General features: G+C 40.7%; 1 protein-coding gene across 1 annotated transcript in view; it reads right to left on the bottom strand.

Moving 5' to 3' along the window:
* Window positions 1–432: 432 nt before the first annotated feature.
* The window catches only part of LOC139724830 (PH-interacting protein-like), a 41,132-nt gene continuing 27,146 nt past the window's right edge, over window positions 433–14,418 (bottom strand). Inside the window, exons 25-35 of the mRNA XM_071635955.1 lie at window positions 14,020–14,214; window positions 13,053–13,114; window positions 10,603–10,742; window positions 9,823–10,082; window positions 9,079–9,199; window positions 7,823–7,972; window positions 6,965–7,117; window positions 6,240–6,355; window positions 4,612–5,021; window positions 3,795–4,187; window positions 433–2,595 (exon numbers count right to left, since the gene is read on the bottom strand). Of these exons, the coding sequence (XP_071492056.1) occupies window positions 1,997–2,595; window positions 3,795–4,187; window positions 4,612–5,021; window positions 6,240–6,355; window positions 6,965–7,117; window positions 7,823–7,972; window positions 9,079–9,199; window positions 9,823–10,082; window positions 10,603–10,742; window positions 13,053–13,114; window positions 14,020–14,214 (2,599 nt within the window). The 3' untranslated portion in view covers window positions 433–1,996. The remainder of the gene's footprint in view (window positions 2,596–3,794; window positions 4,188–4,611; window positions 5,022–6,239; window positions 6,356–6,964; window positions 7,118–7,822; window positions 7,973–9,078; window positions 9,200–9,822; window positions 10,083–10,602; window positions 10,743–13,052; window positions 13,115–14,019; window positions 14,215–14,418) is intronic.

Consider the following 14,418-nt stretch of genomic DNA (forward strand, 5'->3'; position numbering starts at 1 on the left):
AGTTACCACTAATGATTTTCCTGCATCAGAACCTTGCAGATGTAGATGCTGTAGCTCTCCTTCCTCTTCCTACACCTCTTCTATTTCCCACTTTTGAGATGATAATCATTGCATTTGTTTATCAAACAGAAGGCAATATTTTGGTGAAATATATGGTGTATTAAGTATACTGTAAAAATGGATATTTTTGCGCGAGTAATTTTTCGTGCTTGGCGGGTAAGAAGAGTTTCGCATGTTTGTAATTCCGCGGAATCAAGACATCACGCACAGGAACATATGGCAAGCAAAATTATTCGCGTGCTTTTATTTTCGCGCTAGTTTCTGGTTGCGCGAAATGTGTGAAAATTTCAACACCGCAAAAATTTCCACTTTTACAGTACTTTCACTGCAGATACACTCATGTACACAACAGAAAATAAATATGAACTCGTACGTTTGCGAACATCTGAGAAACAATTCTGCCTCATTTTCTTGGGTTACATTTCTGTTTAACAATGTTGAAATCTGTGTCATTCTTTATGCTGAAGAAGTAAAAGTATTGTGCTGCTGGGAACAGGGCATTGCTTACATTTTTATTGAACAATTGATATCTTTACAAGCAAATGATGAATTAATTTTCAGCATTCCTTCACACCAAAGTAGTTGAAGTATACCGGGATTATGAGTTATGACACAGTGATGTAACAAATAACTGATAGCCTCAATATGTATATGAAGGCGACTAGACATTTGCATTGATTCACTTTGAGCACTTAACAAATTCAAGTAGAGTCGTCTATTTTAGTCCACTATCAACTTTAGGCTTTTCCTTCTTCCTTCTTTCCTGTTCTTTATTACTTTTGTTTTGTATTCTCCCCCTAGACATCAGATTGAGTCAGCTCTTATGTCACTGCTAAAGTACAACCTTCATCTTCGGATAATATCTAGTTCATCTCGGTACATCGGTATACAAATGCGACACAAGCCATTAATTGCAGCAGCTCGTTGCGCTATAACAAAAGTTACCCATTCAGCTGTCCTGGAAGACGTTATTTTCAGTGATATTAAAGATTTTTTGCTATTTCACACTTCTAATCAGTCACAACACTTCCCCTCTCACTCCCTCTCTCAGAGCTCACTTCTTACAGTCTCCCCTTTCAGCTTTGCACAGGGGCCAAATGGCAGATGTGCTAAATATCCATGGAAGAGCAAATGCTTGCCGGTGCGTGATACATTTCTCAACACTCTTCTCGCCTTCACGCCAAGTTACCTTGACCTGTTTTCACATGCTTTTTCTCACTCCGTCATTCCCTGAATTCCCTGAAAGTCGTGCAAACTTATTGCCCAAAATGCTACAGAGTGAACAAATGCTTTCTGTACCTCCACTCATTCATTTGTCTGCCTTCTTTTCTTATAATCTCAGTAGTTTCTCTCTTTCACACTCCCTCTCTCTCTCTCATTATCTATTTCACTTTTCTTTCATTTTTCCCCTTGATTTTTCCATCTTCCATACAACCTGTCTTGTACTCTGGAATAGCAGCATTTGTTGTGTGCATAAAACTTGGCTGCACGTCATCACTGAATCCGTGCTTAGATGAACACAAACTGCACATTGGCCATGTGCAGGCCAAACCAGCCTGACGTACCTCTAAGTGAAAAAAAAAGAACCAACAACACACAAAAACTCGTGACATGCACCTTAAAAATTGCATCTCCAACATTAAGGTACAGAGAGTATTCTGAATCTACCAGGAGGGAGTTTGCTCGTCCTGATCTCTACGGAAATAGAAAATGCAGCACACACTGGATGAAGAGATTATTTCATGGAAAAGGTCCTCCCTCCCCTCAACCGCACAACTCCTCCTCTGAACCACGGTGATGAATGCAAGTTTGGAGACTGCTATAGCACTGTAGAGATCTCCTTGTCGCTCCAAACACTCCAAAGAGGGCGAATGCCTGCGAAGGTTTCGTCAAATTTCACACTCCCATCAAGAGTCTTGTCAAACATATTGCAATATCACGTGCGGTGCAGGCTCGCTCTCGCCCGCGCCGTGAGTTTGCGGACCCGGCCGCGGCTCGACACACTGTGAGACTGGGCGTCGTCGTCGCTCTGATTGTCGCTGTCGTCAAAGTCCCCATAATACTGCATGGGTCGACCCTGATTTCGAGTTCTCCTCTCCGAATTTGAAACCCCTCTGTTAGAGGGCATGTAAGCGTTGTCATCATCACTATACTCCGTCTTCCGCGACTTCTTCGACTTCTTTGATGGAGGTTTTGACCTGGCTTTCCGTTTAGTGCCACGCTTGGATTTCCGCGTGACGCGGGCGGCATTGCGCTTAGTTCTGCTTCTTGTCTTAGTCCTGTATCGGCGTGATTCCTCATCAGAATCACTGCCTTCACTGTCACTCTCCTCTGATGAAGATTCACTCTCATCATTCGAGTCGATGTCAGACTCCGCCTCATAGTTGCTATGGTCACTATCAGCCCCCTCCTCCTCCTCCTCCTCCTCCTCCTCCTCCTCTTTTTCTTCCTCCTCCGTCTCACTTCCTTCAGACTCCTCCACAACACCACGTCTAGTGCTGCCTCGTGTGATTCCATTTGTCATTTGTCTTCTCGCTGTGAAGGAAAACAAGCATGACAAGAAATCTTGTTGGCTACTGCTCAAATGACAGGGAATACAAAGTACACATTACAAAATGGGCTTTAGAATCTCTGCAATCTGATTGGTTAATCATCATGCATCAATTTCTACTGAGCCATGTGTCCGGTTAAATCTGCATGCATGGGCATGCGTCCAGTAAAGTTCTTACTCAAGGCTCAGGCCTTATATAGTCTTGTAGGTGTACCCGACGCACGATGGGAGAAAAGGTTGAATTCATGAATTTACGGGCCCATTTTGTACAAAGGATGATGCACAGGCCTAATTAGTGGATGGGTGAAAACTGGATGCTCTCGTTAACTCGGGAAACAGTCTAAAACCCACTTGCTGTGCTCATGGGCTTAAACATTTCCAAAGTTAAAGTCGTGCATCCAATTCTCAAGTTAAGCTATCCATAAAATGAACTACTGACTGAAGGATGGATGGAATTACGGACAGACAGACAGATGGATGGACTGCAACCCAAAAACATCATGCCTCCGACAACACTTCCTGGCGGGGCATTAAAACTAAATGATGTACCGTTGTAAAGAGAATCTCTGAAACTATCTGGAATTTTCATTGGCTTGGAATAAGTTATTGTTCTATGTCTAAAAAAAAATAAACTAAGACTTTGCTTGTATCGGTCACTTTTGTCAAAATGCTCCTTGGAATTATGTCATTGGAGTGCAGGTGTTAAACATCCTTGCTAACAAACTCCAGGACTCTCAGACAATGTCAGACATATTACACCAAGAATCTTGCATGTCCAGTTTACATGTATACTGTGAATTCTGTTATTTTCATGAGGATTTAATTTTTGTGAATTTCCCAAATCACAGTTGGTCAGCAAATTCAACAACACCCGAAAATATCGCGAACGAACAGGTATTAGTGCACCTACAACAGCCTTGAAGATAAAATCACAAAAACAACATCTCGCGAAAATGTCTGTGACCTTCTCATTCGTGAAATATCTTTACGCAAAAAAAAAACCCCAGCTTTTACAGTAATAGATAGCGGCATCTAACAAGAAATCATCGCAAGGAGGATTTGCAATGACTCATTCTGGTTGTGCACTGACGGAAACACTGCCATACACACCTTTGATACACCTGATCGATACACAGAGGAAAAATGTTAAAAGACAAGGATTTGCAGGAGTCACATGACTTACTTCGTAATCTGGTCCTTCTCCCTTCTTCTTCTTTCTCCTCCTCCTCCTCCTCCTCTTCTTCCTCCTCTTCCTCATCTGATTCTTCATCATCGTCATCTTCTTCCTCCTCTTCCTCCTCCTCCTCTTCTTCCTCTTCACTTTCCTCATCGTCATCTTCTTCATCTTTTCCTTTTTTGTCACTTCCTGTGTCGACCTCAGTGTCCTCCTCATCCTCATCCTCCTCCTCATTCTCTTCTTTCACCTTTTCCTCCTCTTCCTCCTCCTCCTCCTCTTCGTCAACCTTAGGTATTGCAGCAGATTTTTTTGACTTCCCCTTCACATTTTTTGTGACAGTCTTTGTAGTTGCTTGGGAGTGATGTGCACTTTCTTTTAACCTCACCTTGCCCCTGGTGGCTGCAGGAAAAACAAACACAAACATAGAAATGAAATTAAACCCACCGCATTTTGCGATTACAACTGATTTTCTTTCCCATACTCAGAACAATATTTGTGGAACACAAGCATAAGAGAACATTTCTTAACCTTTTTGGGGGTTGCATCACCTATGAAAAATGAATGACACAGAAATAAGACTTACAATGATTAAAAGAAGACTTGACTATCAAACCAAGCCAACAGGTGACAATACGGCCCAGCAAAATGAATGATTACGAGAGTAAGTTTTGAATAAAGCTTCACCAAACCACTGCAAAATCTCAATCATCTTAAATAATTTGCAAGGCTTAAAAAAAAATATGATGGAACTGGCATGAGCAAGGGGTGATATCTCAATATTAGATATACGCCATATCAAGGCACAGATACTTTCTACACTTACAATGAGTAATGTCCTCTTCATCTTCGTCATCTTCGCTGTTCATGACACCGTTGATGTGCTGGGCCACTCCTTTGGTGGACTCCCCGCGGCTGCTGTGGCGGATGCTGGGTCCCGGCTTGTCATCCTCCTCCTCCTCCTCCTCCTCCTCTTCGACCTTTTCCACCTCCAGCTCCCTGCTCTCGTCGTCGCTCTCGCTCTCCTCTTTCCTCCGCTTCTTGGTCGACCTCGAGAAGCGGTGGTGCTGCAGTCCCGACGGACCCGGGGTATCCATGTCGCTGGACTCCCTCTCCTCCTCCTCCTCCTGGCTTCGAGACTTCTGGTGCCTCCTCCTCTTCATCTTAGCCAGTCTCCGCTGGTGCTTGCTCAGTGTCATCCGCCGACCTTCCGGACTGGACAGGAGCCTCTTCCTCCTTTTGAAGCACAAACACAAAACAAATACAACAAAGACAAAGAAAGACAAAGACTAAATGTTATAAGACAGCCACACACACTTCAATCAGCAACTGAAAGAAAGTAATGGGTATAAAATACAGAAAGACAGGAGAAAAGTTAAAAGGAAAAGAGCAAAAAGATTTTAAAAAAGAGAGGCAAAAGAAAAAGAGAACCAGTAAAGGGCACAAACATAGGAAATACAGAGTTGCACTTGAACTTAGGTTGAGATTGTCCTTATCATGTCTGCCATCTGACCTTTATTTGAATATTGTACAGAGTAGGCCCAACATTGGAGCAGAGAACTTTGTATTCTGTTTCTTTTCACTTTTCCTACATTCTACATACATGGGTTAAAGATTGTACTGCATCATTGTCAAGACACATGCACCACATTTTTTTTTCTCTTGCTTTGGCAAATGCACAGATAAACAAAGATCACAGAATCCACATTTCAGTTTCTCTAAAACCTGAAGAGCTGTACGAAATTTTTACATGCATGATGCCATGATCAATGTATCCAATTTTATATTTCATAGTCAGGATAAAACAAACAGTGTCTTTACATTCATTTCAGACATGTAAGATTACTTCACTTGTTCGTCTGCATCACCAACACCCAGGGTGCCACATAACCTTTTCTTTTCTACCTCTTGCCTGGTCAGGCAAACAGATTTTCAAATTATTGCTACAGAACACTTGCCCAAATATGAGTTTCAGTTGCCTGAAAAGAAAGTTAAAAAAATATAAGAAAATGATGCAGAAATCACTTGTAAGTAAAGGGCATCATAAAGCACAATCATCTGAATGAACAGCACACATCGATTCAATCACTAAAATACATTTGAGTAACAATCTTGGTTGGATATGTGTTGGTGTTGCATTGCCTTGGGGCTTCTTCAGGTATTAAAGTGATAGAAAGTTACTGAAATGATTTTATAGCACATTGCATCTTTGAACAGTCATTATCTTTGGGCCTCTTTATGGTTGACTTTGAAGGGGGAAAAGTGAAAAATGTGGTTTCAAAACTTTTTGCTTGCTCCAATTCAGGCAAGCATTTTTTTCCCCTCATTGACACAAACAACTTGCCCAACTTTGATTTTCACTTGCCCTGGGCAATCGGGCGAGTGCTTATGTAGCACCTTGCCAACACCAACCTTTACTCCTCTTTAAATCTAAAGAGACAGTCATAGACTTACTTCTTCAGCCCCGCGTTGACCTGCTTCTCATATTTGATGGCCGACTTGTAGTCGTCGGCGACTCTGCGGAAGTCACTTTCAAACAGGGCGGACAATCGGAGCGTCATTCCGTAGATCTGTTCCACAGAGGTTGAGAAAGAAAGATAGACATGTAATTGGAAGATAGACAGATAGGAGGACAAAGAGGAAGGTATAAGGACTCAGAAAGAAAGAGTGAGAATAAATCTTATTATAGTCCAAACCCTCCCCCCTCCCCCCCCCCCCAAAAAAAAAAAAAAATAAAATTAAAATTAAAAAATTCCCTTCATACAAAAGGCCTACTGAAATTGCATTTCTTTCTCCCAGTCAATAGTGACTGCCAGCCATGGTCAGCCATTCCTTGCTAAGCAAGCAAAACTCTTGCTACTTGTTACTAATGAATGCACAGCTAGCCATCTCTCGCTATTAAAGTTCACTAAAATGCTTGCTCAGTGCACGGATTCTTTTGCTATAAGTAGGCAATAGCATGTTTAGTGTCTATTACCAGTGATTGCAATATTTTTATTTTTCTTATCAACCATGCAGCCAGTAGGCCTAATAATTGATGCAAGGCTCTTGAGAAATGAGATTGCTGAATTTTCCTGACTTGTTCTACCATGTCTGCTGTTGGATGGAGAAATAAGATATCAACTATGGGAAAAGAAAAAACCTGACTTAAACATCAGCTTGGAAATTAATTCACATACCCTCGACTTCTTGTTCGGAGTGAAGCTCTTGGCATTGGTGAACATGAGACGGATGTCTTTGGCCATATCCATTGGGTCACGGTAGCTTCCGCTGGCCAACTGCTGCTTGATGGTCGACATGTCAATGGGGTGGTCGATGATGTCACGATAGCTCTTGTAGAAAACAAAACAGGTAAAAGTATGCAGCAGAAGGTCACATTGAGTGATTTAGATCAATATAAATAGGTCATTTCTCAAAATTCAATCCAATTAAAAATTCACAGGTCACCGCCCTGTACATATACCTCCCCGCCATGTACATATACCTCCCCGCTCCATGAGAGTAATACAGTGGCTATCAGACTACAAAAATGATGCACAGTTTGAGTGTGTCTGTAGGAATTGTGTGCATAAGAAGTAACTATGGAATGCTTAATTCACCTTGTGAGTTTAGCCTAAATTCTATGGTTACTTCATGCACACTATTCCTGCTGACATATAAAAATACATACGTGTCATCTATTCTATAAAACGGGACTTTTTTTTTTTTCAGAAATACACTTTTTGATCATGTAACCTGATGGCAAATTTCCTGGATGCATTTCTTGTTGGCTTGCCATAGACGAAAACCATGTACCCAGTACTTCCAACCATGCATCCAGTGATTGTTCGATGCACGGTAAACTTCCTAGATGCATGGTTAGCTAGCCAATAGGCGTCTCTTTACTGGGTGCACGAACTCTTACGACAAGTACGCGATAACATGTTTACAGTGGCTATCACTAGTGAGGCAATGCGCAGCCAGCAGAAATCAACACATAGCTCTGGATCCATGAGATCACAAGATTTTCTCGACGAAAACACCGGAGACCCACTCACGGGATAGAGCCTCTCGTCCACGGCGGTGCGGAACGGCTCGCAGTCCTCGCAGTCCCACATCTTGGCCAGCAGCTGCTTGCAGACCTCTCGCCACGACTTGGAATCATAGCACGCCTTGTTCTGACGCTTCCTTTTTGGTGAAGGTGACCCCTGAGAAAGAAATGAGAGAGAGAGTCATAAGATGAAACATTTAAATATGAGAACTTACAAGGAAATCAATGGAAGGAGAATAGACAGAGAGAAAGAGAGTCATTAGTGTTTGCCTAAACATTATGAAATATAAGAATTCAAATGGAAAGAGTGTCAGAATTATAGACACCGTAAAACAAGAAATTTTTGTATGCATTTCAGTTTTTGCAATTTTCACGCGAGCCAAGATTCGCAGAATTAAAATGCATGCAAAAGTTCTTGTCAACACTATAATGCAATGGATGGGAGAGGCAATTCGCGCAAATTGCATGCCACAAACAAGGCTGTGAGCTTAAAGGGAACTCAAACCCAAAGAGCAATGTGGATTGAGTGAAAGCAGCAACGTTTTTTGAACACATCAGCGAAAGTTTGAGGAATATCGGATAATCGATGCAAAAGTTATGAATTTTTAAAGTTTTGTTTTTGGAACCGCTGGATGAGGAGACTACTAGAGGTTATGACGTATATGTGGACAACAATATAAAGAAATTATAAAGGGAATTCCACAAAAATTCACTTTTCAAGCATTATGAAAGAGCACTTGACTAACCGCTTTCAGAAAGCAAGAAGAATAATTGCTACCCTGAACATATTCAATTCAATTCAATTCACAGTTTATTTCATTTTTTCGACAAAACATATATAAAGAGAATAAGGTGAACAAAACATTATGTATCAAAAGAATGTACAACAATTGAGAACCTTATCGTAATTATACATTGTAGTAAAAAAGAAGCAGAAGTGATCGAAACGAAGTACATGTATAACTTTGCTTAACTATGGCAGTATCAAGCTGATGGAATGTGAAAAATGAATTTTTGTGGAATTCCCTTTATTTTTTTTTTTAATATTGTTGTCCACACATACATCATAACCTCTAGTAGTCTCCTCATCCAGCAGTTCCAACACCAAAACTTTAGAATTTCATGACTTTTGCATCGATTGTCCGATTTTCCTCAAACTTTCACTGATGTGTTCTACTAAAGTTGCTGCTTTCACTCAATCCACATTGCTCTTTGGGTTTGGGTTCCCTTTAAACGTTGGAGAATAATTTCAGATCATTGTACCTTCTTTCCCTTTGCTCTGCTGGACGGTCCTGGCTTGTCTTCGCTGCCCGATAGCGAGTCATCATCACTGTCCGCTGTTATCCTGTTGTAAATCGCCATGGCGTCATCACAGTGGTCATCCCTGTAGGAAAGTAAAATGGTTCCAGGGGGGCATTTCATCAAGTGTTCTGTCAGTGATTTTTTTTTTTACTGATAAATTTGCTCTCAGCCAATCAGATGCAAGGATTTTAGTAGCTTAAAACAGTTGTGAGTGACTGACAAGTTTGATGAAACACTCTCAAGGATCATGTCTACCAGTATTACACTCTCACAGCAATGTCTCATCTGCTAACTTCTCTTCATACTTGCTAACACCCTTTCTCCTTTCGAAACCATCAGTTATTGTTTAGTCAAGATGCCTCTTGAAGGACAAATCTGGACCATTTAAAAGCTAGTCTGAAAGGAAAGAGTGAAGTTTTATGAGCAAAACAGTGAACAATTGATAAAAATCTGATAAAAATTAGGGAAGTTCTGAAACTGCAAAATTTCACTGTTATTCACAAACCATTTAAAATCTTGAAAACACTACAAAAAAAAAATGGAATTATGTCCCCGCCTCAAATCCTAATATATCTGATGATTATTATTTTGAAGCTATTCACCCTGGAATAACTTCATGTTTTACCTTTTTACAGCAGAAAACTTGAATGTTCCTTTTTTTTTATTTCTAACATGATCAATTCACAGTGATGCAGTCATAATTACTTGATGGCTTCCATGAGGATCTTGGTGAGCGTCTCCGCCCACTTGACGATGATGCTATCCTGCTCGTTGAACTGCATGGCATTCTGCTCGATCTTCCGCACCTCCCACTGCAGGGCCGTGACCCGGCGGTAGAAGCGACGCTCCAGCCGACCCATGATGGTACTCAGGTCGGTTGGGTAGGGCACCATGTGAGCGTACAGCGGGTACCGGCTCAGGTCCACCGGCGTGTTGAACTGCTCAGCGATGCGGAGGGACATGACCTTTGTTGAAAGGGGGGTAGGGGGGAAGGGCAAGTTTTAAGTTAACTTTGGGATAATTTCTAGGGGTCTGTCATACACGTTGAGGAAGCTTACAAATAACATAGTATATTACTTCCTTGACAACTGCACATCACACGCCAACAGAAAGTCGCAGTCATTGCCTGATATTATGGCACCAAACGTACAAGCGCATTCAAGTGAAAATTTGACATGCATGTGTGATTCCCTGCATTTGCCTCTTGCATAGTCCATTTTCAGTCTGAATGATTACACCATGCAAAATCAAGTAACTATTAATTAAGAAATTTCAACAAAACTTTAGACGTCACTTGGTCATCTGGTCCAGTGTTACAAGAAACTATTAAACTGCCAGCTTCCATGCTTCCTTTGAATATCATGCCACAGGTAATAATACTGATGATCTGAAACGTTAGCCTGAACACTACAAAATCCCAGCAGTTATAATAATACATGCTTCTTTGGGCCTGAAGGACGAGAAAACCGAATACCATCCCCTCACCTGCTGAAGGCACTTGAGGAGGCGGTCACAGAAGGTGTCCCGGTCCACGTTGCACCACTCTCCTGGCCCTGGCTGGTAGAGCCTCCCCAGGAGCTCATTGTCAGTGACCGGTATACTGCCTCCTTTCTCCTCTGGCATGTCTATAGGGTCAACAACAGTCAAACATGAGAATTCAATAATAAATGAAAATGATACTCTAAACAAATGATTTTTTTTGGGGAATAAACATGTAACTAGAGGAATATCTCTTACTCTTTATTAACTTGTTTATCTATCGATCTATATATCTATCTATCTATATATGAAGGGTTTGTTTGCAAAAACCGATAAGTCCATTTTTGAAGATTTTAAAGTACGATTTCTGTCATAATGTACAAAATAATAACTTTTAAATGATATATTGGTCACTACATATAAAGGTATATTTTTGAAGTTATGGGCAAAAGAAGCAAATATTTTCTTATTATTCTCCTTATTTTTCTTGACCTTTAATCGCAAATATCTCCATTTGGCAAATATGGACTTATTGGTTTTTGCAAACAAACTCTTCATATCTATCTATCTACATGTATTATCCATTCACGTAATCCAGTTGCAATGGATGCATTTGATAGCACTGTCTAAAATCTGCAGCTGCAGTTGGCCAATGTTTCAGTTTCAGTTTAATTCAAAGTTTATTTTCATTTTTCTTTTTCAATTCAATTTGTGTTGAATGTATCAATATGGTACCCAATATTGAAGCACCATACTTGGAGTGAAATCTGATTGACTGTGCTTGCTTATGAGGATGACCTTTTCAAGTTCACTGAATAATTTGATTCATGAGATAATGAAGCCTAGGTTACTTTCATTGAAGGGATACAGCGTGTTATACTGGTTTGGGTGCAAACTACACTTGGCACATTGTACCTTGTGTGTTTTACGCCAGTAGTAAATCACCACCCTTACTCCCGCACTCAACTGACCAAACATCCTCACTACTGGGCCCTATTTGTAGAATGGTAGACTAGGGAAAAAAATCTAGTTCCTTAGCTGCAGTCACACTCAAAATATACTCAAAATATGCATAGTTTCCTTCCCAATAACTTCTAGAAGTTTGAGCACACAGTCACATTACAAACAAAACGATGCATAGTTGCAGTACAGGGGAAACTCGGTATAACGAACACTGCTATAACGAGATATCGGTTATAACGAGGAAATTTTCCCGGTCCCAAATTTCCTTCCACACAAGTCTATGTAAAATGCTACTCTTATAGCGAGATCGGCTATAACGAAATAACTGCTATAACGAGATAAATTTTGTGACTTCCAAACAAAGAAAAACGTAGTCAATCAAACCTGCTATAGCAAGGTAAAGCAAAATGCCTTCGGTAAAGCTTTACTTCGCCTGTGCTATCATCTTCGGAGATTGTAAAGCTTGATGCGCCAAAAACTGTCTTGTACACACATAATCATTTTCTTCAGTGCACTCCAGCTAGCACTGCATGTTGTATGTGTAAGTGTGTGTGTGCGCGCACACTGATACATGCAGAAAATGTGGTGGGACGGCCATATGTATACATGACATCATCGTGACGTTTAGCAGGTGTGAGGCAATCTGATGCTGTGATTGGCCTTCTACGTAGGGAATTCCCCATCTTCACACACACACACACACGCAGTCGTAATGTAGGCCTACATACAGAATGTGTCACATACACACACAGCATTGTGCACACCAAATTCAAGCTTTCCACACAACACACACCCATACGATAACCACATACCAATCCACAGACGATCTTGATACAGTAGTGATACAATCGCAAGCTATATAAATTTACAAATTCAAACATCTACAATTAATTGGAAACACATTCTTGATATTGGATTTCCTAGGCGAAAAACATCTTCTTACCCATAAAGATGAGTAATTCCCTCACACACAATATCAAGTTATCAGTATTGATTGAAATACGATGGATAGTCCCACATGTGCAAATTTATGTTATGCCTTCTTTTATGCCTACTGATATAACGAGATATCGGCTATAACGAGGAAAATGACTCGGTCCCGACCATCTCATTATATCGAGTTTCCACTGTAATATGAAATTACCCATAGTTTTGATCTCGAAAAAAAAAGACCCCCCTGAATATAAAAATGCAAACATGTAACAGCATGAAAAAGAATGTGCAATGTGTGTAAACAACATGAATGGATCCATTATCACATAACAAACTTCTCGAAGTTTTAGCCACACACGGTCACACTATATAAAACCATGCTTTATAGTTTCATGAGAAGTGAGAAACTTCGCAGGTGCAAGCAGGGAAGAAGTTTAAGCGGTAACTTCAAGAAGTTTGCGGTTACACTGCCCAAACTACGCGAAGCAAAATACCCGTCCAGGTAGTGAAACTACGCATCATTTTGCACAGTGTTACCACACCTAATAATGAGTACTCACTGTTTTCGTCAATCTGTTCCAAGTCCCAGGGACTCATTCGCTCACACTCGCCATTGTCCCAGCTGCAAACATAGAGATGGGGGGGGGGGAGAGAGAATTGCAGTGCGATTACAGGACAAATGCATAGGTGTCAATTACACATGTGACCAAGATATAATATACTGTATAAGTTGTTATTTTCGCGAATTTCGCTATCACAGTTGGAACGCGAATTCAACAACACGCGAAAATGCCTCCATGCGCTTTGTTGATAGCGCATGAACGTAAGCGTCGGCGTCAATTCGCGAAAACAACATCTTGCGAAAATGTCTGTGACCGCGTCATTCGCAAAAAAATCTGAACGCGGAAATAACAGCGTATACAGTAAACGTGGTACTGAAGCTGCAATTTCATTGTTTGAAAGATAAGGGAAGGGAGGCAGTTAGATTATATGCAGCCTCAGGAGCAGCTACAAAAAAAAATTGAATGAAAGGCAAACAGAATCCCTGGTGGATAATTCCAAATGAGGAATTCAATCGCACGGTCGAGATTTAAAGTTCACTGTTTCATTCAGAAGAATGACAGAATCACACATTCAAGAATAGAACACTGTATCTGCCTATATAATAAATCACATTTTTCATTTTAAAAGTGAAATTAGTCCAGACATCAAGAACAGGGGAACAAAACCAACAAAATAAAACAAAAAACTGTAAAGAAAAAAATATATATGACGAAAAAAAAAGAAGACTTTTCCTTGAAAGGAAATTGAAGTTTTTCTGATAGTCACTGACAGATCCCACAAAGAAGTAGAGTGAGAGAAACAGACAGAGATAGAGATAGGGAGAGATAGTGAGAGAAAGAGAGAGATAGAGAGGGAAATAGAGATAGAGACAGAGATAGTGATAGAGATAGAAATATAAAAGAGATATATATATATATATATATACATAGAGAGAAGAGATAGAAACGGAGCTGTAACACTTACTCCACAAGGTAGCACTGAAAGAGGCTCTCGGAGTGGTCGGACTCCAGGGGGTTATGAGCCACGATAGTGCCCAGCCACCAGGCGTCATCTATCATGGACCGGAACCGATCCCCAGTCTTCCACTTCTGCGCCACCGACTGGTCGTAGTGCTGGCGAAGGACCAGGAAGTCTATCACGTCGGGCATGTCGTGGTACCTGGGGCCAAGCATATCAAACATTTTCTTGTCTTTCGATTTCTTTTAATCATAGGTCTAAATCCAGGACATGACATACGTCATATGGCTACAAGACAATGGACTCTCTCCAGAAATAATATGGACTTTTTAACACTGAAACAAGAAACAGTTTTCAGAAGAATATGATTTTGCATTGGGTGTATTTCATTTCTCCATCTGAGAT

The sequence above is a fragment of the Diadema antillarum genome, unplaced genomic scaffold, assembly GCF_040938485.1.
Source record: "Diadema antillarum isolate AM-2024a unplaced genomic scaffold, OU_Dant_1.0 scf00000231, whole genome shotgun sequence".
Taxonomy (NCBI): domain Eukaryota; kingdom Metazoa; phylum Echinodermata; class Echinoidea; order Diadematoida; family Diadematidae; genus Diadema; species Diadema antillarum.